This window comes from Pelobates fuscus, chromosome 2 (genome assembly GCF_036172605.1).
Source record: "Pelobates fuscus isolate aPelFus1 chromosome 2, aPelFus1.pri, whole genome shotgun sequence".
Lineage (NCBI taxonomy): Eukaryota > Metazoa > Chordata > Amphibia > Anura > Pelobatidae > Pelobates > Pelobates fuscus.
Genome location: NC_086318.1, coordinates 119,447,696 through 119,475,002, shown reverse-complemented (window position 1 = coordinate 119,475,002; position 27,307 = coordinate 119,447,696). Strand labels below are relative to the sequence as shown.

At 38.4% G+C, this 27,307-nt stretch overlaps 1 protein-coding gene across 1 annotated transcript in view; it reads left to right on the top strand.

Moving 5' to 3' along the window:
- BCHE (butyrylcholinesterase) overlaps window positions 1–20,290 on the top strand; it is a 97,693-nt gene extending 77,403 nt beyond the window's left edge. Inside the window, exons 3-4 of the mRNA XM_063442612.1 lie at window positions 11,486–11,652; window positions 19,664–20,290. Coding sequence (XP_063298682.1) covers window positions 11,486–11,652; window positions 19,664–19,788 — 292 coding nt within the window. The 3' untranslated portion in view covers window positions 19,789–20,290. The remainder of the gene's footprint in view (window positions 1–11,485; window positions 11,653–19,663) is intronic.
- Window positions 20,291–27,307: the final 7,017 nt, after the last annotated feature.

Below are 27,307 nucleotides of genomic sequence, written 5' to 3'. Positions count from 1 at the left end.
GTCTTCCTAGTGTCCTAGTGACATGGGGACCCTGGGATACATGGGGACATAGACACATGGGAATACTGGAGGACACAGGGAGACATGGGGCATTGAGACACTGTGATACATAAGGACACTGTGATACATAGGGTCACTGGGAGACCTGGGAGACCTGGGGACATGACACTAGGGGACACTGGGAGACATGGGGCACTGAGACACTGATACATAGGAACACTGAGACCTGGAGTAATTGACACATGGGGGCACTGAGTCATGAGGGCACTGGGAGACGTGGGGGTACTGGGAGAAATCCATCTATACAGCAGAATCAAATTAAGTAGTTTTTTGGTGATTTTACAGCTTTTTCTCTTATGTGACTCCTTGTGATTTACATCATGTGATGTCACCAATACATATTAAATTATGCAAATTAGTAAGGCTGGTATGTTTTTCCAAGAAAGGTGGCAACCCTAACTACTTTTCACATACTCTTACTTAAGTATGGAAACAAGAGGGATGTATGGGAACAAAACGTGTGTGGACTGGCTGACATTGAATATAGTTAAAGGGACACTATAGTCACCAGAACAACTACAGCTTATTGAATTTGTTCTGGTGAGTAGAATCATTACCTTGAGGCTTTTTGCTGTAAACACTGTATTTTCACTTTACATTACAGCCTAGTGATAACGTCACTGGCCACTCTTTAGATGGCTGTTAGAGATCCTTCCTGGGTCATGGCTGCCTAAATTGCATCCAAACATTCAGTGTCTCCTCCCTCTGCATGCAGACACTGGACTTTCCTCATAGAGATTAATTGATTCAATTCATCTCTATGAGGAGATGCTTATTGGCCAGGGCTGTGTTTGAATCCTGCTGGCTCTGCCCCTGATCTTCCTCTTTGTCAGTCTCAGCCAATCCTATGGGGAAGCACTGTGATTGGATCAGGCCACCACTTCTAATGATGTCAGCAGGCTGCTTGCTTTTCTGAGTCTAACAGCATGCAGAGTTACAGCTTCAGGCTTGAATACAGTAAGATTTTTACTATATTTATGGAGGCATGAGGGGCCCAGCGGGGCTAGATGGTGGTGTTAACACTATAGGGTCAGGAATTTATGTTTGTGTTCCTGGCCCTATAGTGATCCTTTAAGGTAATGCTTACTTTGGTCTCTCTAACACTGTGGCATGTTCCCTTTCTTCTACACTCACTACATACAGCTTTTCTCTGTCCCAGACTATATACCAGGAGCTTCTGCCTGCTAGTAAGAAGGTAAGGAGACAAGTGGACCAGCAAGTGCTAGGGGACAGTCCTTAGAAAGCATTGAGCGAGCGCATCATTAGATGCATTTATGTCAAGCTCAGGTTGCTGTCTGCATAGTATGCCCTTAGTTGGCCAGCTGCATGAATGGCAGGCAGCCTGATATGCATTCATGCCAGACTGGCCTTCTAATTCTTTGGGCAGACATGTCCTCTTTTTGGGCATGTTCGCCAGTTTTGGCAGATTACGTGATTTGCGTCAGTGGCACACCCTTTTACCCCGCCCATTGACTTCCAGCTTGACTGGACACTGCTGTTAGGGGTTATGGATTTACTTGAAAGATGAAAACATAAATTAGAGAGAAATTAGCATAGGGTATGTGTTTTCTTATAGCTGCTGTTTTCTTTCTCTCCAGCACCATCTCCATCAGATACATGACGCTTGGGAGTGTTTTAGTGTTTTTGGTCGTTATGATTCTGTAATTAGGTCCATCATAATTGTCAGCACCAGGCCCACTGGGCTGTTAATCTGGCCCTGCCCCTCCCCTCCCCCCCGCACACACACAGCACCCCTACCCCCCACACACAGCACCCTTCACACACAAACATCACCCCTCACACACAACACAGCACCTCACACACACACACACCCTTACACACAAACACATACACTGATAGCTTGGTTGCTCCATATAAGTGTTGCTTCTAAGTGTGTGTGTGGTTGGAGATATTCTGGAGAGTTTTACAGAAGCTTCAACTGTCTAAGAGTTGTGCTAAGAGTTTTCTTTTTTACTGTTACAGGTAAGATTCATCTGTAGGAAAAGGTTACTGATTGCACAAGGTTTGATTTCCTGTTGGTAATTATAAGGCATTTGATTTGATTAGGTAGCTACTCTTATTGATTGCTGTTTAAATTAGCTATCATTTGCTAATAAGCAGAGGCCTATCCAGGTGTTAAACATTCCTAGTGGGAGGTGATTTTAGAAGTATATAAGGGTAGTTGTCATTAGCTTGGCTAATATAGCTTGGTTGCTCCATCTAAGTGTTGCTTCTAAGTGTGTGTGTGGTTGGAGATATTCTGGAGAGTTTTACAGAAGCTTCAACTGTCTAAGAGTTGTGCTAAGAGTTTTCTTTTTTACTGTTACAGGTAAGATTCATCTGTAGGAAAAGGTTACTGATTGCACAAGGTTTGATTTCCTGTTGGTAATTATAAGGCATTTGATTTGATTAGGTAGCTACTCTTATTGATTGCTGTTTAAATTAGCTATCATTTGCTAATAAGCAGAGGCCTATCCAGGTGTTAAACATTCCTAGTGGGAGGTGATTTTAGAAGTATATAAGGGTAGTTGTCATTAGCTTGGCTAATATAGCTCGGTTGCTCCAGCTACGTGTTGCTTCTAAGTGTGTGTTTGGTTGGAGATATTCTGGAGAGTTTTACAGAAGCTTCAACTGTCTAAGAGTTGTGCTAAGAGTTTTCTTTTTTACTGTTACAGGTAAGATTCATCTGTAGGAAAAGGTTACTGATTGCACAAGGTTTGATTTCCTGTTGGTAATTATAAGGCATTTGATTTGATTAGGTAGCTACTTGCTATTGATTGCTGTTTAAATTAGCTATTGTTTGCTAATAAGCAGAGGCCTACCCAGGTGTTAAACATTCCTAGTGGGAGGTGATTTCAGGAGTATATAAGGGTAGTTGTCATTAGTTTGGCTAATATAGCTTGGTTGCTCCATCTAAGTGTTGCTTCTAAGTGTGTGTGTGGTTGGAGATATTCTGGAGAGTGTTGCTTCTAAGTGTGTGTGTGGTTGGAGATATTCTGGAGAGTGTTGCTTCTAAGTGTGTGTGTGGTTGGAGATATTCTGGAGATAACCTGGAGGTAATCTGAGGTATTCAGGAGGATAAATAAAAAGTTAAGGTGTGTTTGATTTAAATTATTCACCTCATTGGAATGGCAGACTTAGTTCAGTGTAATAGTTGCTTTGCATTTGTTTCACGTTCCACTTTTTGGAGGTTTGGTTGTTGTCTAATCTGTAGACAGTTCTCTATCTTGCGGCAGGAGATTGTATTTTTGAAGTCTGAGATTTGTAAATTATCTGGTAAGCAAACTCAAGCTGGAACTGCTGCAAAGCCACTGCCGCAGAGACATACTAGGAATGGCAGATGGATTACTGTAGTAGACTTGGAGTTGTGGATAAAAGGCATATTGCACAGTCTGTTGCTCTACATAATTCATTTTCTGCACTTTCAGAGTGTAGTGGTGTTGTGCAGAGAGGCACTGAGGCTAGTGGTGTTGTGCAGAGAGGCACTGAGTCTAGTGGTGTTGTGAAGAGAGGCACTGAGGCTAGTGGTGTTGTGAAGAGAGGCAATGAGGCTAGTGGTGTTGTGAAGAGAGGCACTGAGGCTAGTGGTGTAGTGAAGAGAGGCACTGAGGCTAGTGGTGTTGTGAAGAGAGGCACTGAGGCTAGTGGTGTTGTGAAGAGAGGCACTGAGGCTAGTGGTGTTGTGGAGAGAGGCACTGAAGCTAGTGGTGTTGTGGAGAGAGGCACTGAGGCTAGTGGTGTTGTGGAGAGAGGCACTGAGGCTAGTGGTGTTGTGGAGAGAGGCACTTAGGCTAGTGGTGTTGTGCAGAGAGGCACTGAGGCTAGTGGTGTTGTGCAGAGAGGCTTGAAGACTATGGTGAGGCCTAATAGAAAGCAGTTGTTGTTGGGGGATTCCATCATAAGAGGTGTGGAGATGGACAATGGTGGTCTTGTGAGGTGTCTTCCTGGAGCTACTGCTCACAGAGACAGGAGACGTATCTGTAATATTGTTAAGCAAGCAAAGCAGGAAGGGGAATTGGATGTACTTGTCCATTTAGGGACAAATGACTTGGCTTGCAATGAGGTTTCAGAGGTTAAGGAAGTTTTTAGTGTTTTTGCCAATGATATACGGCAGGTTGCTTCCACACTGTCATTCTCTGAAGTTCTGCCTGTGCATAACACTCAGAACGACAGGCGGATGCGTATTAGGGACTTTAACTTGTGGCTTGGTGAATGGTGTCGGGAGCAAGGATTTGGCTTTATTGCTCATGGTAGCTCTGTTTGGAATGGAAATAAACTGTACAAAAAAGATGGTTTGCATCTTTCTCAAAAGGGAACAAATGTTCTCAGTGAGCAGTTCAGAGGTTTTGCTAGGATGTATTTAAACTAGGAGGGGGGGGCAAAAGGGTGATAAAACATCAATCCAATTTTCCCCCAAAGCAAGGACAGAAGGTGCCTGTAGCAAGTGTGTTAAAAAATGATAAGCTTAGAGTCATGTCTACAAATGCTCGCAGTTTAGGGAATAAGATCCATGAACTTGTGGCAATAATGGCAATTGATAGTGTAGATTTAGTCGCTGTTACTGAGACATGGTATAATGAGAAAAATGACTGGGACATAGCAATACCAGGGTACTCTTTATATAGAAAAGACAGGGAAGGCAAGAAAGGGGGAGGGGTGGCCCTGTATGTAAAGGATAGCATAAAATCTAGCCTAATAAAGGTTAGTCAGGCGAACATAGAGTCCGTTTGGGTTATGTTAGAATTTGGTAATCACACAGTAACTCGTGTAGGTGTGATTTATAGGCCCCCAGGACAAATTGAAGAGTTAGATAATCTACTAGTTGAAGAAATAGCTAAAATGACAATGAAGGGGGAAGTTATCATCATGGGTGACTTTAATCTTCCTGATGTGAATTGGAAAACAAAAATAGCTACTTGTGCCAGGAGCACACATATTCTAAACTCCCTACTGGGATTGTCTCTAAAACAAGTCGTTGAGGAGCCAACTCGTAAAGAGGCCATACTAGATTTAGTGTTAACAAATGGAGATTTGGTATCAGATATTACTGTAGGTGAAAGTTTAGGATCCAGTGATCATCAGTCAGTGTGGTTTAATATAAGAACAGTGACTGAGTCACACCACACAAAAACAAAAGTTTTAGACTTTAGAAAAACAGACTTTTCTAAAATTAGAATATGTGTAAAGGAGTCATTATCAGACTGGAGCAATTTAAATGGAGTCCAAAAGAAATGGGATTATTTAAAAGTTGCACTACTGAAGGCAACAGAAAATTGCATTAGGCTTGTCAGTAAAAGCAAAAAATTCAATAAACCACTGTGGTACTCCGCAGATGGGGCCAAAATAGGAAAAACAAAAAGTTAGCATTTAGTAATTATAAAAAAACCCAGAGTGAGGAAGACAGAATGACCTATAAGATTAGGCAGAAAGAGGCTAAGCAAGTTATAAGAGCTTCCAAATCACACACAGAAGAGAAAATAGCACAGTCAGTAAAAAAGGGAGACAAAACTTTTTTTAGATACATAAATGAGAAAAGAAAAGTAAAACAAGGATTAGTTAGATTAAAAACAAAAGAAGGGAGGTATGTAGATGAGGATAAAGGTCTAGCAGACTGCCTCAATGAATATTTTTGTTCGGTATTTACAGATGAAAATGAAGGAAAGGGACCTCAGTTAAGAAAAAGGATAAATGAGTCATTTATTACACATGAGTTTACAGAGGAAGAGGTTCTATTTCAACTGTCAAAAGTAAAGACAAATAAGTCAATGGGTCCTGATGGAATACACCCAAAGCTATTAAAAGAGCTTAGTGGTGTACTAGCAAAGACATTAACAGATTTATTTAACCAATCATTGATAACATGAGTAGTCCCAGAAGATTGGAAGTTAGCGAATGTTGTGCCCATTCACAAGAAAGGTAATAGGGAGGAGTCGGGCAACTATAGGCCAGTAAGCCTTACTTCAGTAGTGGGGAAAGTGATGGAAACCATGTTAAAGAATAGGATTGTTGAACATCTAAAAACACATGGATTTCAAGATCAGAGACAACATGGGTTTACTTCAGGGAGATCATGCCAAACTAATCTTATAGATTTTTTTGATTGGGTAACTAAAATTATAGATCAGGGTGGTGCAGTAGACATTGCTTACCTAGATTTCAGTAAGGCTTTTGACACTGTTGCACATAGAAGGCTTATCAACAAACTACAATCTTTGAGTTTGGATTCCAATATTGTTGAATGGGTAAGGCAGTGGCCGAGTGACAGGCAACAGAGGGTTGTAGTCAATGGAGTATATTCGAAGCTTGGGCTTGTCACCAGTGGGGTACCTCAGGGATCTGTACTTGCACCCATTCTCTTTAATATTTTTATTAGTGATATTGCAGAAGGTCTTGATGGTAAGGTGTGTCTTTTTGCGGATGATACTAAGATATGTAACAGGGTTGATGTTCCAGGAGGGATAAGCCAAATGGAAAATGATTTAGGTAAACTAGAAAAATGGTCAGAGTTGTGGCAATTGACATTTAATGTGGATAAGTGCAAGATAATGCATCTTTGACGTAAAAACCCAAGGGCAGAGTACAGAATATTTGATAGAGTCCTAACCTCAACATCTGAGGAAAGGGATTTAGAGGTGATTATTTCTGATGACTTAAAGGTAGGCAGACAATGTAATAGAGCAGCAGGAAATGCTAACAGAATGCTGGGTTGTATAGGGAGAGGTATTAGCAGTAGAAAGAGGGAAGTGCTCATGCCATTGTACAGAACACTGGTGAGACCTCACTTGGAGTACTGTACACAGTACTGGAGACCATATCTTCAGAAGGATATTGATACCTTAGAGAGAGTTCAAAGAAGGGCTACTAAACTGGTTCATGGATTGCAGGATAAAACTTACCAGGAAAGGTTAAAGGATCTTAACATGTATAGCTTGGAGGAAAGACGAGACAGGGGGGATATGATAGAAACATTTAAATACATAAAGGGAATCAACACAGTAAAGGAGGAGACTATATTTAAACGAAAAAAAACTACCACAACAAGAGGACATAGTCTTAAATTAGAGGGACAAAGGTTTAAAAATAATATCAGGAAGTATTACTTTACTGAGAGGGTAGTGGATGCATGGAATAGCCTTCCAGCTGAAGTGGTAGAGGTTAACACAGTAAAGGAGTTTAAGCATGCGTGGGATAGGCATAAGGCTATCCTAACTATAAGATAAGGCCAGGGACTAATGAAAATATTTAGAAAACTGGGCAGACTAGATGGGCCGAATGGTTCTTATCTGCCGTCACATTCTATGTTTCTATGTTTCTATGTTTCACTGCACCCCTCAATGCAGTATATGTGTGTGTGTGTGTATTCAGCAGTCTTTATGTATTCAGCAGTGTGTGTGTGTGTATTCAGCTGACTGTGTGTGTATTCAGCAGACTGTGTACTCAGCAGACTGTGTGTGTATTCAGCATACTGTGTGTGTACTCAGCAGACATTTTATATCATTATTTAAAATTTGTATCATTGAACTCTCTAATGTGTTCTTCTTTAAAAACAACAGATGTTGACTAGTTCGGACAACTGTACAAGTTTTTTTTTCTAAACTTAAACCTCAGTATTCAGGTTTAATTGCCGTGTTGGCACTTTGAGGAAAAAAAAGTTGTCATGTATTGCGATTTGGGCACTCGGGCTCAAAATGGTTCGCCATCACTGATCTATGGTTACTAGGAATTGAGGAGTAAACATATGTTTTTAAGCTTTCAAACCAATAGAAATGTGGGATGTGAGCATAACTGTAAATATTCCTCTGAGTTAGTAGAGGAGATGAAAGTCTCTTTCTTTTTTAGATTAAATTAGAACTGAAATGCCAGAAAGTCAATTATTTGTGCCTTTAAGAGCAGCCAACTAGATAACTAAGACTTGAACAACTGATCTGATCTCAGAAGTTGAGTGCAACTCAGTACTTAGTAAGTAACAGATATGCTTTATGAGGCATATAGATAAACATCCATGTAGGTCCCTACTGTTCACAAGGGAAAGCAGAGAGAAGGAGGATAACAGGGTTAATCAAGAATTGTAGTTAATCTATTTGTGTGGGTTGTGTGATAAGGAATTTGGTGACATTTCCATAATAGGATGTTTAAATAAATCATGTGTGCACATGCAGTCTATTCTATGAGGAGATGCTTATTGGCCAGGGCTAGGAATTAACCAACTCACGTGAATCAGTTGTATTCAAAGCTTTTGTTAGCCTTGAAGTAAAAGTCGTTGTTTAAAAACGATTGTAACCAGAATGCATATTGATGCATGTTTCTCATTATACTTTTTTTTCACTGAGAAATAAACCAGAATACAATGCTTATTGCTTAGGAAAGATCCTGGTGTGGACCTTGCTTACTCTCCTTGTTTCAGGTCTAGGAATAATTAAGCCTATAACTAACAAGCACAATGCTAAACTTGTTATGCATGGCAAGTTATTTTTCAGCTAATACCCAAGTTAAAATAAGAGACTTGCCTTCCTTTTCTTTTTTCTCATGAGAGAATGTAAAATTCTTGGACACAATTGTACTTTGTGGGCTTGATCATAGGTTTGAACAGTTCAGACTTTATTCATAATATTAATAATATTAACTATGCTGAATTAATTTACAAGAAAAGAAAACAAAGTTTTAACAATGGTGCTACTCTCAGGTTACTGAAATTTTGGTGCACATGCAGAGGATAATAAATGAACAAACAAACAAACAAACAAACAAACAGCACATATATAATGCTGTTTAATTTCTATATATTCATTTAAAATGCATTATGTAAAAACAACACATTGGGGGATCTATACAGGTATCTTTTAAAATACGCAATACATGTATTTGATATTATTTGCTATGCACTTAACTAATACATAATTTTATATAAAAGGAGATCTGTTATTAGGACATTTTATCCTATCTCTGTGACTTGCAGTATAGTGCTTTTAATACTAATAACATAATCATGTATCTCTTTACAGATTTTTTATATGGCCAAAAGGGGTACTATAAATGTGGCAGTTGCCACATATGCAAATTAAGCACTATAGGAAAAAATTGTACCACCTTTCAGTCCTCAACAACCAAACAAACATTCCAGATTAAGAACTGTATCACGTGCAATACAAAACAGGTCATATACAAGTTGGAGTGCCCGTGTGGCCTCCAGTATATAGGTCAAACCAAAAGAACATTAAAAACCAGGCTCAGGGAACATGTGTATAATATAAAAAGAGGATTTGATAAACACACACTCTCAAATCACTTTAATACACATCATAATCGTGATCCCACACTCCTATCATATTGCGGCATTGAAAAACTAGAAGTGCCATGGAGGGGAGGAGAACTGAGTAGAATGTTAACATATCGAGAAATGTTCTGGATCTATAATTTGAAGACCCTTGTCCCCTGGGGCCTAAATGCAGAGCTGGAATTAATGAATATACTATAGTTATTGGTTTATTACACTCAAAACGTTTTTTTTATGATTTTGGTCCCAAAAGGGTTTAGGAGATATACCCCTATTACTGTTGGGGTTTAAATATGGCCTAATAGATACTGTGGTTTATACAACAACTGTCACTGCCATATACTACGACTTAGGTCTAAGCTCGGATAAGACATTTATTTTATTATTCTATTTTATTTCATTCCACTTTATGTATGTACTATATTATATATTTTTTCCATTTGATTTTATGTCTGATAGGACACTTTATAGTGTTGGTGCAATTAGGGCACAATATTCAAATTATAACCCCTTAATAGTATCAACAAATTGTGGCCCTTCAAGTAGAAAAGAAGTATATATAAGTTGCCATTATACGGAATATTTACTAAGATGTTGCTACATTGGAAAAACGACACACAGATGCAACATTTGTAACTTTTTCCAATTGTTGCTATGATATACTTCAGATTTTATGTGTTAAGATGCTTAGACATCACTATCACAGTTATTGGTACAATTATTTGTATATCTCAAGTCACAGCCTTTTAATTGATATGAAATGTTTATGTCGGTTGAAAAAGTTTTTATTTGTTTGAAGCTATACCTTTAAGATTTTAAATGATTTTTGCCCGGCAAAAGTATATAACTGCCAAGCCAGGCATGAGACACCTATCTTGAGAAAGCCCTCGTAGAAGGGGCGAAACGCGTTGATCAGGTGTCTACCGAGACTTCATCTGCAGCATTCCCTGCTTTACCGGCTTCTAACTCAAGCCGCATTTGCCGCAAGTCCGCTGTTTTCCTGCCAGCATCAAAGACATTTTTCCCGAGTGCACCGGGCAGTTCCTGTCTTCTTGGAGGAATCACAGTTTCATCTAAACAAACGACTGGGCATGGAAGCGGTCTGCTATATGATGAGTATCTCTTTTTTCGTGTAAGAGTATTTATGTAGGGGGGGATTTTATACCTAAAATAAATTGTGTTACGGTTTTACACTATATACCGTTTCTGTTTTCCCTTCTATCCAAGGTATTTCCGTATATCTGGACCCCTACTCTCCATTACACATTAGGATTTTGGTGCAGGATTCACATCTCTATTTTATCGTACTTTGGATTTCTGATAGTGGCATTTTTCCACATCTGATTCTGGACTATTATTTGTTGGATTTTTAATTTTAATTTTATTTTTATCTTTTCATTTTTATATTTATTTTTATTTTTATTTTCTAAATTTTATTTTTACTTTTATTTATTTATTTTTAGTTTTATACATGGTTTATAGTGTTATACAATTTTCCCACTGTTTCTTATTTTAAGACCCTCATTATAAATAAGGGGATTATCTATTAAGCGCTGAAATTTCATATATGCATTTTTATTAGAAATTGGGATTTTCTTTTGTTTTAGCAGCTTATCTACTTATGGTATCGGTATCAATTTATATACTGTTTAGAGATTTTTTGGTTATTACGCTAGCCAGTTAACCATTTAGTACTAGCGCTCTCTTTTTCTTATATATTGTAATCTCTTTACAGATGCCTTCATTTTGAGCAAAGAAATATTGGCCGACTTACTATGCAATTGACTTTGTATGTTCCTTTTCCATATTCCCTTGTTGTGAACCAAAACAATTTAATTCACTGGCATTTCTTTAAAAAACAAAAACAAAAAAAAAAGTATGAATTTATTTTCAGACTGAATCGGGCGTAATTTTGTCCATTCGCATTTTAAGTTCTAAAATATGGCAAGACTTGTATTACAGCCAGCGTTTTGTACTGATAAAGCTTAGAAATCAAGCATAATGTTCTAAACTTTTAATTCCGAATTATATTACAAGCATTTGTTGAACAGGTTGAACATGATGACAAAATGGATGGAAATATAAACAGTGCAATTCAAGATATGCATAGAATATGTAATAACAGTCGTTATGTTGAAATATCTCTCTTAGAAATCCAAATGGGGCACAGTCTCAGGAAAACAGATGGCCTGTCTTCACGCTCGATGAACAGTCTTACCTTATTTTAGACACAGAAGACTCAAAGACAGATCGTAAAATGCGTGCCAAGCAGTGCAGATTCTGGAACAAATTTTATCCCAAAGTCCTACAAATAACAGGTAAAGAAACTAAATTAAAAAGTTGTTAAAAAAAACAAAAACTGTCGGCTTTGCAAAATGAGTATATTTCATAGAATGGGAAATATCCCATGAATACATATATTTTGTTTATATCACTGCCCTTGCTTCTTTTTATTTATTAGAAAATATAAAAAAATTTCACTAAAAAATTAAGTACTGCCATAATTTAGAAAATTTTATTTGAAACTGAAGGTCAAAATAGCTAAACTGGAAACATTCTCCCAGTCATCTATGTTTTCAGTTTGGCTACTTAGGTCATCAATTTGAAATTTACTTTTAATTCACTTTGAATTATCTTCAATTCTCACTTTAGTGAATAACCCTGTATATGTTTTTGAAACTGTTTGATTGGAGCAACACAATGAACACAGATGTCTATCAGGGTTATTCATAAAAGTGAGAATTGTAGAGAAACTTGGAGAATTTTTCCAGTTTGACAATTTTTTTCAGTAAGTTTGAATTCCTGACAATTCTCACTTTTGAGAATTACCCTCTGAAACAAATGTGTATATGTCCCCACATTAGGACGCCTGCCTATATTTATTAATATAAAAAGATAGATAGCATCTATCTATCTATTTAACTTTTCCTTTTCATTAAAAGTCAATTATGACAGGATTAGAGCTAATGTGAAATCAATATTTTCTTTTTCAATCTCAGCTGAAATTGAAAATTGCAGTTGTAATGACTGACTTGAAATGTACCCTACATGCACAGAAAATGCTAATTGAAAAAAAGAGGTTATCACCACTAAACTAAAAGGAACACTCATAAGGAGTATTGGTAGGGGTTGCTGACCCAAGTGGGCCCCCGGAAAGCCATGGGTCTAAATTTTGCAATTTGTAACTGTGAGCCCAGAGTCCTCTGTTCTGTACCTGGCTAGAACAGGGGACCCAAGGCTAACAGTAATGAATGGCAAAATACCAAGAAAAAAATGGGGGGGGGGGAGGGGGTTGGAGGGAAGCTAAGAGTGCCTCCCATGAGCTGTGACTGTTGAATGCATTGCTGCACATTACTACAGCAATACTCTGAACATCAGAGCTTGCAAGATAAACCCATATTACCTTCATCAGGCGGAGGTGCAGTGCAGATACACTGGACCACCAGGGAAAGGGAGCAAAAGGCTAATTGCCACAATGTGTGCATGTATGTGTAAACGATTGTGCATGTATCTGTGTGAGTGTGTATCTGTAAGAATATATGTGTGTATTTGTGTAACAGTGTGTGTATCTGTGTATCTGTGTTTGAGTGTCTATAAGTGTAATATTGTATGCATATGTGTAACAGTTTATGTGTATGTACAAGTTTATAAGTGTCTATATTTGTAATAATGTGTATTTGTGAACATATTGTATCTGTGAGTGTTTGAGTTTGTAAATGTGTAATATTATAGGTATTTATGTAACAGTGTGTATGTATCTGTGAGCATGAGCAACAGTTTGTGTGTATCTGTGAGTGTATACGTGTGTATATGTGTAATTTTGTGTGTAGATGTGCAACAGTATGTGTGTGTATCTGACAGTATGTGTGACAGTTTGTATGAATCTGAGTGTGAGTGTGTATATGTTTAACTGTGTGTGTGTTTTTATCTGTAACATTGCTTATGTGTGAGCCAGTAAGAGCATGTCCATCACAGTGTGCCAGCTGCCACTTTACTATATACATATATATTATATTACAGATGAGTGTGGAGCAAGCATTGGGTGGAGATTGGGCAGGTCTTGTCAACCCCTGGTCTCTTACATGCATAGCAATGCCCCTGTTGGTCACCAATACAACTTTTAATGCATTTAGTAGTTTTAGGTCTCATTAATATGCTGTGTTTTTTGAATGCTCAAATCTTTATAGGCTTTGCACAAAAAAATGTTTAGCAGAATGCCGTACCATAGACATGCCCTCTAACACCGGAAACATTCTTCCTTATTAGTCCATATACACAATAAATGCATTTGTAATAAAAAAAAATAAAAAAGTTGTATATCCCTGATACACGCGTCACTAATATCATACAATGTTATACATTTATTATGCAAGAAAAAATATTTTTTATGAATATCCAAATGTTAGAACGCACACTGTTATATTAAATAATTATATATTTTCAGCATTTTTGCTTGTCTCAATTTTTCACTGAATACCAATTCCACCTATGTTCTACTTTATAGGAACTTTGCTCATTTTTACCCAAAGGTCATATTCTATAAGAAAAGTTTTAGGATTTACCTAATCATTGACTTCCATAGGTATGGTTTTGCAAGGTCACACTATTTTAATTAAAGGTGGAACTGAAGAGACTAATCATACTTTATTAATGACAGAATTGTTTATGTCTAAGGTAGTCATTTCACAAAGATTGATGAGGTCAGTGTTAATAAGATGCATGCACTTGTAATTTGATTTCTGTGACCTTATCACTAAAAAAGTAAACATGTGCCAACAATATATCACATACAATGTCCTTCTAATGCCTTTCATATTCTGAATTCCTCAAAGGAATGGATGTGCTATATTGGATTGAATTTCAATGTAGTAATTAATTAGATCAATTATGTTTGGTGCATATGTTCAAAGATGTGTTTTTCTGTTGTCACTGTTGTTATTATTATGGGTTAGTTTATTGTATTACATGTCCTTGGACATAGAACAATGCAGTTGTAAGGAACTGTCAATAATAATGAATTTTGGCATGATACAGCATATGCTAATAAGTGCTACTTTGCAAAATTGTAATGGATGTAGGCCTAAAAGATGTTAGGTTTTTATTCCTTCTTCCTGCTTTCGTTGGTGACATCGAAAACAAAAATCAGTGAGCAGCAACCATTGGCCCGCTTATAACAAGTTAATGTATGGCTGCTTCTAGTATTGTAAAAAGTTACACTTCAACTGATATTAGAATACTGAGAAAACAGAACAAAAAACAATTTAAACTGTAAGGGATAATTTAGAAGTACCAACATCAAAATATGGCTATTGCCAGTCCAGGTGGTCAAATCAGCATATGTTTTTTTTCCCAGATTTAACACCTTCACTATCGAGTTAATTGGAAAAAAGTACAATGTATACAAAAGATTTTATAAAATTATAAATAATAAAATAACATAACAAGGTATTTGTACAATACAAGGCATTGCAGGATAAGGGATTTTATTTCAACTTGCATTGGGGCCCCTTGTTGCAAGAATACAAAAAGTCTATGTTAAGCCATTTATGATCTTGGGCCTTATATTGTCATTCCCTCTGTACCAGACAGAGAGGCTGATTAGAGTCATGGCATACCAGAGCTTGGGTATGGAAAATGTAAGTGGGGCTTAATGGGATACATTCTGTTTTTTATAGGTGTTATGCTTTGTAATAAGTTTAAATGGAACTCAACTGCAGAACAAAACCTTTCTTGGAGATGTCACTTTAAGATGGAATTCGGAATAAAGTGAAATAAATAGTATCTCAGAATAGTTGTAATATAATTTTAAGTAAACTTGAAAAGAAGAACTGTCTCTTTAAGTAAAGTTTGAAAATACAAATTGTCACTTTAAGTACTCTTGACTTCACAAAATCAGAAATTCGAAATTAAAGTCAATAATAATTCAGGTAATGAAGTATCATCAGCAGAAATTAGAAGTGAAACAGAATCCAATTATTATAACAGAAGCTGGCAGCAGGATAGATAGAATAAAGCAGCAGGATTGCAAGCTGAATGAACTTTATAAAGCAAGCTGAAGTAAGAGGCTTGGCATGATAGCAATCTGCACTATTTTACATTGAATAGAATTAATGGGAGCAGTCAGAGGAACGTCAGTGTCAAATCCGTGGTCAGTGCTTGGAGAGGTGGGCATGAACGAGGTGAGTAAGCAGAGGTTCGGTACATGAGTATTCAGAATAGGGGAAGCTCAGACAGTAATCTTGAATCACAAGGAAACATTTTGAGTGAGCAATTCAAATTTGCCACGGCTTCCCCGGAATGATTGTCAAAACCTAGAAAAGACATTAAAGAAATCGCAGATTGGTAAGTATGCCAATTGGTTTACAGTGCAAGATACATTTTAGCCTTAACATAGGTGGATTGGAAGGTAAGAGCTTGATCAAAACAGAAGTCTAAAAAAAACAAGGGAGCTTATTCACCAAACAGAGAGATGGTGTGAATTAAGAGTTAATGCAAAACATGTCAAGAAAAGGGTTTTTCTAACCAAATTTATACTAGGAGTTTATAAGGATGAGAAAGAAATAATGCTGTGGCAACAATTAAGACATCTTTCTGTATACCTTAAGCATCTGGAGTGAAAATGAGACACTTTTCATAAAAACATAAATGTTTTAGTGGAACCTACATAATGGTAACTATATAGATGAGTGCATAAACAATATTTTGTAGTGTTTACATGAAACCAACAAAATCCATAACACGGTACAATAGAAATATTAGAAATGCATGCAGATCCACACCAGAGCTTTATATATTTTTAATATACATATTTTAGTAATATGTTTTTTTTTTCCTTTAAAGTACTAACTTATATTTATTCAAGATTGCTAAAGTGGTGTAAAGACTCCTTGCAATTTGTGTTCCTTATGGGTAGTTATATCTTGAGCTCAGAGGGAGCAAGAATTAGGATCTATGAAAAAGAGATACTGAATATTCCTTTAGGGACACTATAGGCACCCAGGCCACTTTAGCTCATTGAAGTGGTCTGGGTACAGTGTCCCTATTGGACGTAGTGCTGCAATGTAAAGCATTACAGTTTTAGAGAAAATGCAATGTTCACGGTGCAGCACTAAGACTGCCTCTAGTGGCTGTCTACCAGACAACCATTAGAGGCGTTTCTGGAATGTTAAAGGATGCCCTGCATAAGGACCAGCGTCAGCTATTTCCTAATAGGAAAGCATTGATTTAATGCTTTCTTATGTGGAGGGCCTTGGATCAGTTAAGTAAAAAAAAAAAGGGCACTCATTGTAAAGTAGAAGTAAAAAAATAAACTTTGCCAAATTGCCAGATGCAAAGGACAGAGCTAATAACAATGATTGACAATGAGCTAAATTGGAGGCACCCAGTGGCACATTAAAGAGTATTGATTTCTAAGTTTATTTTTACTTTTCACACCTTTTGAGCCCTTCCCGACCAAGGACATATCAGGTACATCCGACAAAAATGGTTCATAAGAACCGCGGATGTACCTGACACGTCCACGGCTAATTAGAGCGCTGGTAGTGATCATGATCACTTCCAGCCGCTCTAGCGGTATTGCAGCGATGCCTCGATGTGGTGGCATTGTGCAAAACCCCGCCTGACCGAGGGGCTCGCGAGTGGTCGCTCCCTCAGGAGCGATCACTTCCAGGTTGCTCCACGTGGAGCCCAGCAGTGAGGCAGAGCATCGGAAACCATCAGACAGGCTTCCGATGCTCTGCCTGTGCTGAGTGCCTCGAGGCACTCAGTGAAGAATAATTAAAAATGAACCCCTTCCCTCCCTCTCCCATGTACTTACCTGATCAACGCCGATCCCCCACCGGTGATTGGTGTTCTTCTTCACTGAGGGGACTGTCTGACAGCCCAGACAGTCCCCCCTCTGCAAATTAGGACCCCCTTTCAGAGCGGTCACATGGCCGCAATAGGTGTCCAAAGTGCTGCCAGCAGGCAGTCCCCCTGCTGGTAATTGTTTTATTTATTTTTTTAAATTAAAAATAAATAAATAAAGTTAATAAATAAATATATATTATATATTTTATATATTATATATATATATATATATATATATATATATATATATATATATATATATATATATATATATACATGCAAACACACCTTATATATAACGTCCTGCTAAGTGTATTAAATCATTGTTTAGTGAATAAGCGAGTGCGCTGGTTTCTGTATTTTGTATATTTTGGCCCCAGCAGCACCCTATAATGTATGCATGTTCAGGTGAGTGCAGCCCTCTTGGTTTTGTTTACATATATCAATCAAAATACACTTAAAATGAAATGATATGCATATCTATGTATATATAAATAAATAAATAAATAAATAAAAATAATCCACATATGTCCATATACATAATTACATAAATAATTTCATAAATATACACGTAGACTTCAAATATATATATATATATATATATATATATATATATATATATATATATATATAAATTCTCTGTGCATACTTATGTAATATTTTGACATCATTTAGTAATTTTATTGATTGCAATTTGAGGAACCTGTCTGACAATCCAGGTCGAAAGTCCAGAGAATTTAATTTGCTAGCACTGTATTGAACACTGTAACCTTCTATGACGCTCTAAAACATGTACATGGGGGGGTGCTGTTTTACTCAGGAGACTTTACTGAACACAAATGTTAGTGTTTCAAAACCGTAAAACATATCACAGCGATGATATTGTCAGTGAAAGTGAAGTTTTTTGCATTTTTCACACACAAACTGAACTTTCACTGAGGATATCATTGTTGTGATGTGTTTACTGTTTTGAAACACTAAAATTTGTTTTCAGCAAAGCCTCCTGAGTATAACAGTACCTCCCATGTACAGGTTTTATAGTGTTTTTGAAAGTTATAGGTCAAATATAAAGCAGTTTTTTCACATTGAAATTTGCCAGATAGGTTATGTTGCCTTTGAGAGTGTAGCCCAGGAATGAGAATTACCACCATGATGTCATACCATTTGCAAAAGAACACAACCCATTGCAAATGGGGTAGGCTCAGACAAAGTTAGCGTTCATAATAGTTATTTTGCATTTTTAATACACAAACAAATATAAATGCTAACTTTCGCTAGTGTTTGTGACTATGTGGCTACTAAAAAAGACTGGACACACACCATATTGAATACCCTGGGTTGTCTACTTTTCAAAAATATATTGTTTGATGTGGGTAAATTACATTGGCCGGCTTCAGAAATGTTCCAAATACTACATGGGGGCATGATGACCAACTGTGAGAATTCCAAGTTGGAAAACTGGAATGTGCACCCTCCAAATAAGGTCTTTTAGCCCCCAGAGAACCTTACACACATATACATGGATGGTATTACTGTACTTAAGAGATGTTGCTGAACACATATTCGGGTGTTCTTTGGCAGTAACCCTTAAAGTTCTCAGTACATGTATTCTTAAATTGCTACATGTGTCAAAAAATCACCAATTGTTTTTTATTTTATTTTTTAATTTGGCATAGATTGGTGGTAAAATGGCTGCATGAAAAGAGTCACAATACCCCATGTTTAATACCTTAGGTTGTCGTCTTTTAGAAAATATATACATGTGAAGGGTTATTCAGGGACTCCTGACAGATTTTAGTTTTACAATGTAAATTTTGGAAAAAAAATTGTTTGGAAATAGCAAAGTGCTACTTGTACTTAAAAAAAAAAATGTTTTTTTTTATTTTTTTCATCATATTTTATAATTTTTTATAGTAAATTATATTATATAATGAAAATAATGGCATAAGGCTATCCTAACTATAAGATAAGGCCAGGGACTAATGAAAGTATCTAGAAAATGTGGCAGACTAGATGGGCCGAATGGTTCTTATCTGCCGTCACATGTCTCTATGTTTCTATCTTTAGAAAGACCATTTAATGGCGAGAAAAATGGTATATAATATGTGTGGGTACAGTAAATTAGTAAGAGGAGAGTTACAGCTAAACACAAACACCGCAGAAATGTAAAAACAGCCCTGGTCCCAAACAATAAGAAAATTGCAATACAGTCTGGTCACTAAGGGGTTAAATACATATTTTGTAAATATTCTGGATAAGTAAAGATAATGTGAAAAATCTTAGGTAGTGGGAGATCCCCTTTAAAGAAAATTAGGCATAATAGTAAACACAGCATTTTAAAGCATAGATATTTGCTACCATTTGGACAACGTTTGTAACTACGATTTAAAAGCTGACTGCTAGTAACAATGATTCTTTTTCAATTAATTTAAACACAAAGATACAAATTTAGATTAATACCGGCCTTGTAATGTTTTTCAGGAAATATTGATGAAGTAGAACAACAGTGGAAGGCTGAATTCCATCGCTGGAACAATTACATGATGGACTGGAAAAATCAATTTAATGATTACAGCAGTAAGAAGGAAAGCTGTGCTGGTCTCTAATTAATAGCTTTACCCTTTAAGGAATTACCATATTATGATTAGTTGGTACAAACACTTTGGTAGCCATTGAAAATTTGCCCATAATGTGCATTGAGCAAGATACGACAACACAACATTAAGTTCAGAGCATGGTTTAAGAAGAATTACTATCTTAAATGACATTCACATTTTAATTTTCTAATTGTGTGATTTCAACATAAATTAGAATATGTTTGTATATACTGGAGGTTTTCTTTGAGTATTTCAGACCTACAGAGAATTTTGATTTTTCTTCCCCTTTGAAAATGAAATCTTTTTATGGGAGAAATTAATATCTTAGAGCACTTACTTTAATTTAGTACAGGGTTCATATTTCCCATATTATTTGACATTCTAACTATAGAGAACAACAGCATTTAACATACAGGCATACATCATGTGGATTATTTCTAATAAGCCATCAGCACACCATCAGCAATGCAAACTACGGGACTTGTAAACTTTAGTGCAGTAATAGTGGCTACTTTAACCCCTTAAGGACACATGACATGTGTGACATGTCATTATTCCCTTTTATTCCAGAAGTTTGGTCCTTAAGGGGTTAAATGCATTAATGGTGACTTATAACATACCTTATACAAGGGTTCAAAACTTCCACTTGCCACAAGCCATTGGAGAGTGAAAATGTCTCCTTAGCGTGTATACCCTTGGTTGGTATACCATGGCTTTCAGCGGCAGGTAACTTTTAAGGCCCGGTAGCATAGGACTACACATTTTAAGATATGCCCTGTGCTATACCATAATATACATGTCCTGGCTACCAATGTGTTTTGGTGTTATATTAGCAGAATAAGGAAACATGATGTGTAATCCTCCTTGTAATTCTTCATTTCTATAGAAGCTGCCTAAACTTCACTTCCAATTCTGTCCTATGTATATAGTTGTTCACAATGCTGCGTACAATTTTATAGCCTCAGTTATAAAGTCAGCATGTGTTTCTGCCTATTAAGACGTGACTGGCTGACGGATTTAGACTTGCATTCCATATTAGGTGGAATTGACTGGATGTGTGGCATGTCAGAAACTGCAAAGCAAAACACAAAGTATTATTGTGAAATTCAAAAATACTGCCACCTAATTTAAAACATACTAAGTGGCAAACCATGTGTTATGTGAAAACAATGTCTTAGAAAACAATCTTATAGCTGTGGAGACATCCATAAACCACTTGTATATAATCCATTTCTACACAAAGATTATATAAAGGAAGAATAATGGCAAGCTTTGCATCATGAGAACATAATGTCATCTTGAGGTTCTAAACATATCGTAAACATGATTTGCATCACAATTTTATGGTACAAGTTAATTCCTGGCTACATATTATTTAAACACCACAAGCAACAAATATGAACCTAATTTGCCTTTATTGATAACTCATATTTCACCCCCACTAGGACAACTAGAATGCATTACCTCATGAGCTGAGGTAAAAAAAAGCGCAGGAATACATGAGAGGCCAGGCTGTGAGGCAAGATATACAGCTCTTTTGAACAGAGCACTAAACACTAAACACTTATTCAGCTAGAAAGTGACCCAAACTTCTGGTTGCTCTATTATTCAGTAAAAAAAATAATTAGGTTTTTAGCTGATGTTGAAGTGAATAAAGACTTGTAGAAAAAAAGGGGGAAATCACGCTTTTTTTTTTTTTTTTGTCAAAGCAAGTCTTGCAGAGGAGATTCAAAATCCCATAATCCACAGGGTTCATTTCATCTCTGTGAATTATGAGAAAAAGTGCACAGTGTAAACATCATCCCTGTAATTTACTGAGTCTGACGATATGATCTGGCCATTAATATAACAGATAGATCAAGCAATATTTGTGCCAGGGAAATAGAAATAGCTGAAAGTCAGTACGTTATATTTGATTTTCTGAATTAGGCTTTATTTATGTATAATAAAAAGTATTAAGAAATAATAAGTTTGTTTTTAGAGTATGAAAGATGTTGTGTAAAATTATTGCACTTTGTTGAGTATGCCAAAACATATTGCTTTACCTAATTGCCAACACATCACCTTGAAGCAATGCATTTTTACTTTTCAAAAGCAATACATTTTCAAAGCTATATTTTCTCCACAGCTACCTCAGACAAATATATACAAATAGCCAAAAAAACACAGTGCTGTCAATAGAAAACAAAAGTTTGTATTTGTAGATATTGGTTAGTTTTGTTTTAAGCACAATAAAAGCTTGTTTGTACTTTCAAACCATGGCACTATGAGATTTAATTGTAAGAAATATCAATATAATGTTTCTTGGCAGAGATATTACACATTAAATGTTTTAACAAAGCATCTCTTTGGTCTGATGTACAGAGAAAAAAACAGTGTGGAAAAGATTTATGTGGAAATCATGCTATTAGAATTTCAAACAAAACCCTACTGGGGACCCTTCTGACTAAGGCTGGTGGGTAGTGCAGGATGGATCTAGAATGTCATGTGACTAACAATGGGTAACAAGGTCCACTACATCATAGAATACAGGGATACCAGACTAATTCACACATGACAGATTTCTTTACTAAAATGAGAATTGTATGGGGATTCACAGAAAATTTAATTTTTGAGGACGTGAGCAGAGGATCATAAATGCCATTTTGTCACCACACAGCTTGTATGACAAAAATAGATAAATTAATCAACTAGCATGTCTGGCAATGCAACTTCTTAAGGATGTAAAAAAACAAAAACAAACAGCAAGCTAAATATATTTACACATGTACAATATGATACAGTGCACTTAGTGGGCACAGAGCCATCAGATCTGCCCTCTCTGGTGGCTCTAATGCTGTAATGAAGTGTGACCTACAAAGGTTGCTGTAGACTATGGGAGGAGAGAGGAGGGAGGGGAGACCAATTACAGCCATTCTACACATTTTTCACATTTCAAACAACATTTCCAGACAGAACTACAACAATTAGAATGTTTATTCTAGCATCATGTTGAAAACAAAAAGGCATAATTTGCACCAAGGTCTCAAGTGTTAACATGCCTTTTAACAGGAAATCCATAGAACAGAATGTGATTTTATTTAAGTCAGACTAGTTTTACATTTTTGGAAAGTTTCCCACATGTAGTGCTTGGAGATGGTAACTTCTATCAGGTGTGTATACTCAGCTTTAGAAGATTTACGGTAGTTATGATCTGTTATTTGGGAGAGTGCTAAAAGCAATGTTCTAATGTTGACATTTGAACTATATGAGTCTTCTAGTAATTATCTGACTGTAAATGTGGATTTCAATTAAAGGTCAGTCTTTATCACAGTTTCTAGGAAATCTACTATGGGTAATAGTTTATTGCATACCTCTCTTCCACTCATCACATACATGTGGACATTCCACTTTTAAAAGGCTTTGTAGAATCTTTGCAAAAAAAACAAAAAAACACATACAACAAACAGCATGACGGTGGGCTAGAAATAGATAGATATAGGCTATATACACTGTACATACTTTCTAGGATAAGATGTAGCTAGGACCATGGACAATGAAAAAAAATTCTATGCTAAAACATTATGAAAGTCATCTTATGTTCAGAATGCATTATATATATTTAAATAAACCTCTGAAACGAAAAATGCAAACATGTTCAGCAATGCCATTAGAGGGTGTTTACACATTCTTTATACAGATAATAAGCAAAAGACATTAACAAAAGAAATATATAGATTCTCTAGAAGAATTGTTTATGTTTGCATCAATGGTCACTACTTTTCTCCTTAAAGGGACACTATAGTCACCCAGACCACTTTCAGCTCAATGAAGTGGTCTGGGTGCAAGGTCCCTCAGGTTTTAACCCTTCATATGCAAAAATCGCAGTTTCAGAGATACTTCTATGTTTACATTTGGGGTTAAGCCAACCTCTAGTGGCTGTCTTCCGGACAGCCACTAGAGGCGCATCTGCGATGCTGGGTGCACCTTTTGTATCCATTGCACAGAGCGTCCATAGGAAAGCATTGAGAAATGTTTCCTATGGACACTTTGAATGCGCGTGCGTGCGACACGTGCCGCGCATGCGCATTCCGCTTCACTGACGGCGGACGGGGGAGCTGACGGCAGGGGAGGAGAGGTCACCAGCATCAAGGGAGCCCGGCGCTGGATAAAGGTTAGCTGCTGAAGGGGTTTTAACCCCTTAAGCACCATGTGAGGGGGACCCTGAGGGTGGGGGCCCTAAATACCAACAGGGGGGGACCTATTGTCCTCCCCCCGGCCCTCACCCCTGAGCGGTGGGTGGGGGCCCTAAATACCAATGGGGGGGACCTATTGTCCTCCCCCCTTGGCCCCACCCCTGAGCTGTGGGTGGGGGCCCTAAATATCAATAGGGGAATTTTCCCACGCTGTGTAAAATGACAAAGAGCACTGTGATTGGATGGATTTCAAGCCATCCAATCACAGTGCCCTGTGTAATTTTACACAGCCTGTGAAAGTTCTTTGGAATTTTCCCACGCTGTGTAAAATGACAAAGAGCACTCTGATTGACTTAAACCAGCCAATCAGAGCGTTCTTAGCCTAATTGCAGGGCTTTATAAGCCTTCCCCCGCCCTACAGAGCTCAGTCTACGCGGAGCCCTCCATGGGTGAAGATGGATTATTTTTTTTTGCGCTGTTTTTTTTTTAATTGCGTCGATAATTATGGTTGTTTATTTGCCCTTTTTTGGGGCTGAAAAAAGAAGATTTTAGAAGAAAGAAAACATCGAATGGTAAGTTGTTTTTATCTAATTTTTTTTTACAGGTTTTTAGTTAAAGGTCCCCCCCTCATTATTTTTAGGGTGAGGGGGGTATGTAGGGGGATATTTTTTTTTGGGGGGGGAGGGGGTGACTAGGGTCCCCCCATTTGTACTTAGGGCCCCCACCCGCCGCTCAGAGGTGGGGGCCGGGGGGGACAGTAGGTCCCCCCATCATTATCTTTATGGCCCCCACCCACCGCCCAGGGGTGGGTGCCGGGTGGGGGGGACAGTAGGTCCCCCCATCATTATCTTTATGGCCCCCACCCACCGCCCAGGGGTGGGTGCCGGGTGGGGGGGACAGTAGGTCTCCCCCCATTATCACTATTGTCCCCACCCACCGCCCAGGGGTGGGGGCCGGAGAGGGGGAGGACAGTAGGTCCCCCGTCATTATCTTTATGGCCCCCACCCGCCGCCCAGGGGTGGGGGCTGGGTTGGGGGGACAGTAGGTCTCCCCCCCATTATCATTATTGTCCCCACCCGCCGCCCAGGGATGGGGGCCGGAGAGGGGGAGGACAGTAGGTCCCCCCGTCATTATCTTTATAGCCCCCACAAGCTGCCCAGGGGTGGGGGCCAGGGGGGGGAGAACAGTAGGCCCCCCCCTCATTATCATTATGGCCCCCACCTGCCGCCCGGGGGTGGGGGCCAGGGTGGGGAGAACAGTAGCCCCCTCCTCATTATCTTTATGGCCCCCACCCGCCGCCCAGGAGTGAGGGCCGGGGGGGAAGGAGAGTAGGTCTTCCCCCCTCTTCAATCACTATTGTGGCCAGAAAGAGTCCCTGTGGGTTTTAAAATTCGCCTGCCTATTGAAGTCTATGGCGGTTCGCCCAGGTTCGCCCGGTTCGCGAACATTTGCGGAAGTTCGCGTTCGCGGTTCGCGAACCGAAAATTTTATGTTCGCGACATCACTAATCAGTTGTCCTCAAACTCCGGGCCCCGAGATGTTGCTGAGCTACAACTCCCATGATTCTCTGGCTATCTATGTAATTCAAAGAATCATGGGAGTTGTAGTTCAGCAACATCTGGGAGGCCGGAGTTTGAGGACCCCTGCTTTAAATGTTTGTTTTTTGTTGCCACACTCGTTCCTTTCCCATTAATCCTTTTGTTTCAGTCTGGTCCTGCAGCAGTGGTTTCATTTCCTCTGCTCATTCCTTTGCAGGTAAGTGCTGTGTGTGTTTTACTATTGTTCATTTAGCAGACATTAGGCCGATAGAGTAGGACCTGCCGAATATGGGGTACATTGACGTTGTGGCAGGCTTATGCAATGTATGATCATATAATGTAACTAAATCTCCAATGTTTTACATATATAGTACTTAGTTATGTCTCCTCTTGTTTTGCCTAGTATCTCTTGTCTTGTATTATTTTGTCTTGTATTCCCAGTTCATGTACAGTCCTGCCCTGCCCTGTTATTGTTTTCCTCATGTCTTGTGTACATGTTCTGGGTTCTGCTTTCTGTCTGTCCGGCTCTGGGTTCTCCTAGTTTTGTCTTGTTTTCTTCTTTGGTGTCTAGTCTTACCTTGTTTCTGTACTGTATACATATCTACTGCAGAGCCTCCCTATTCAGATCCTGGGAGGTCTGCATATTGTCACCTGGGATCCGCAGTAGCTGCATCAGGGCCCTGGTATGTGACTGTACAAACGCTGGTGCTCAACACCAGGGGGCGTGCGGTTACCCTGCACCAGGCCCTGACATTACCACGCTGAGTCTCCCATCATCATCAGGCACTCAGGGGTCCCGGTCTCCGTACCGCCACCCGTGACATACAGTTTCCATGATGCTTTGTCATTATGTATTGTTTTTGACAATCTCGTTTTTATTAAAGATTTTGCAATACAAACAGGAGTTTGTAGACATATTGAACATTCATAAAGTGATAGCTGTGATGCATATTCTCATGTGACAATAAGTAGTTTTCCAACATTTTCCTAACCATAATGCGGATACCCTCTGCTAATTGGATTTACAAGAAGGCAGTTTGAGCAGCTTGTATGTGTGCAGCCTGGTCTTGTCTCTGGAGTTGTCGCATCAACATGTGATTCCAGAAGGTGCCCAGGAGAGCAGTCCGTGTCTGCCAGGGGATGTGTGGAGCCCATCATCTATGCTGGGTGGGTGAATGGAGAGCAAACATGCCTTCGGAGCATTCTGCATAATCTGTGGAGCCTCCCGTTAAGCTGTTCCTAAGACAGTTCTTGCTTGAATCTCTATCAAGTCCTCCACAGCCTCAGCCTCTCCCTAATACATTATATTAGCTAGTCACCTACTGAGTAATTGACCCTCTGTGCACTAAGTGGGGTGTTCCCTTTGTCAGCTAACTTCCTCTGCCATCAGCGGACCCATGAAGCCATCATGAAGTGGAGCTGTGTAGTTGAAGGGGAGTAATGGAAGTTTGGAGTGCACCTTTGCAGCTGGTAATATATTCACTAAGGGGCAGTATGTAATGGAGAAATAGGATATCTGATCAGATAGCGTAGCAGAGGGAGAAGTTATGGAAAGGTCAAGCAGTTGAGAAAGGTAACATAAATAATATAGAAGAGGGAAGAGTGCGCAGCCCCACCCAGGCCCACGCAGGTCCTATAAAGACCGCTCTCTATCTCCTGTAGCCAGATAATACTATCCTCTGGAGCATAAGTACAGCAGCTACATTCTCCGGATTTCCTCATGCTTGTTGCGTTGTCATTATAAAGCATTCTAAAGGCATGTAAAGCTTCCTATTACCTATTCACCAACACACTTTATTGTGTAGCGTCTTGCAC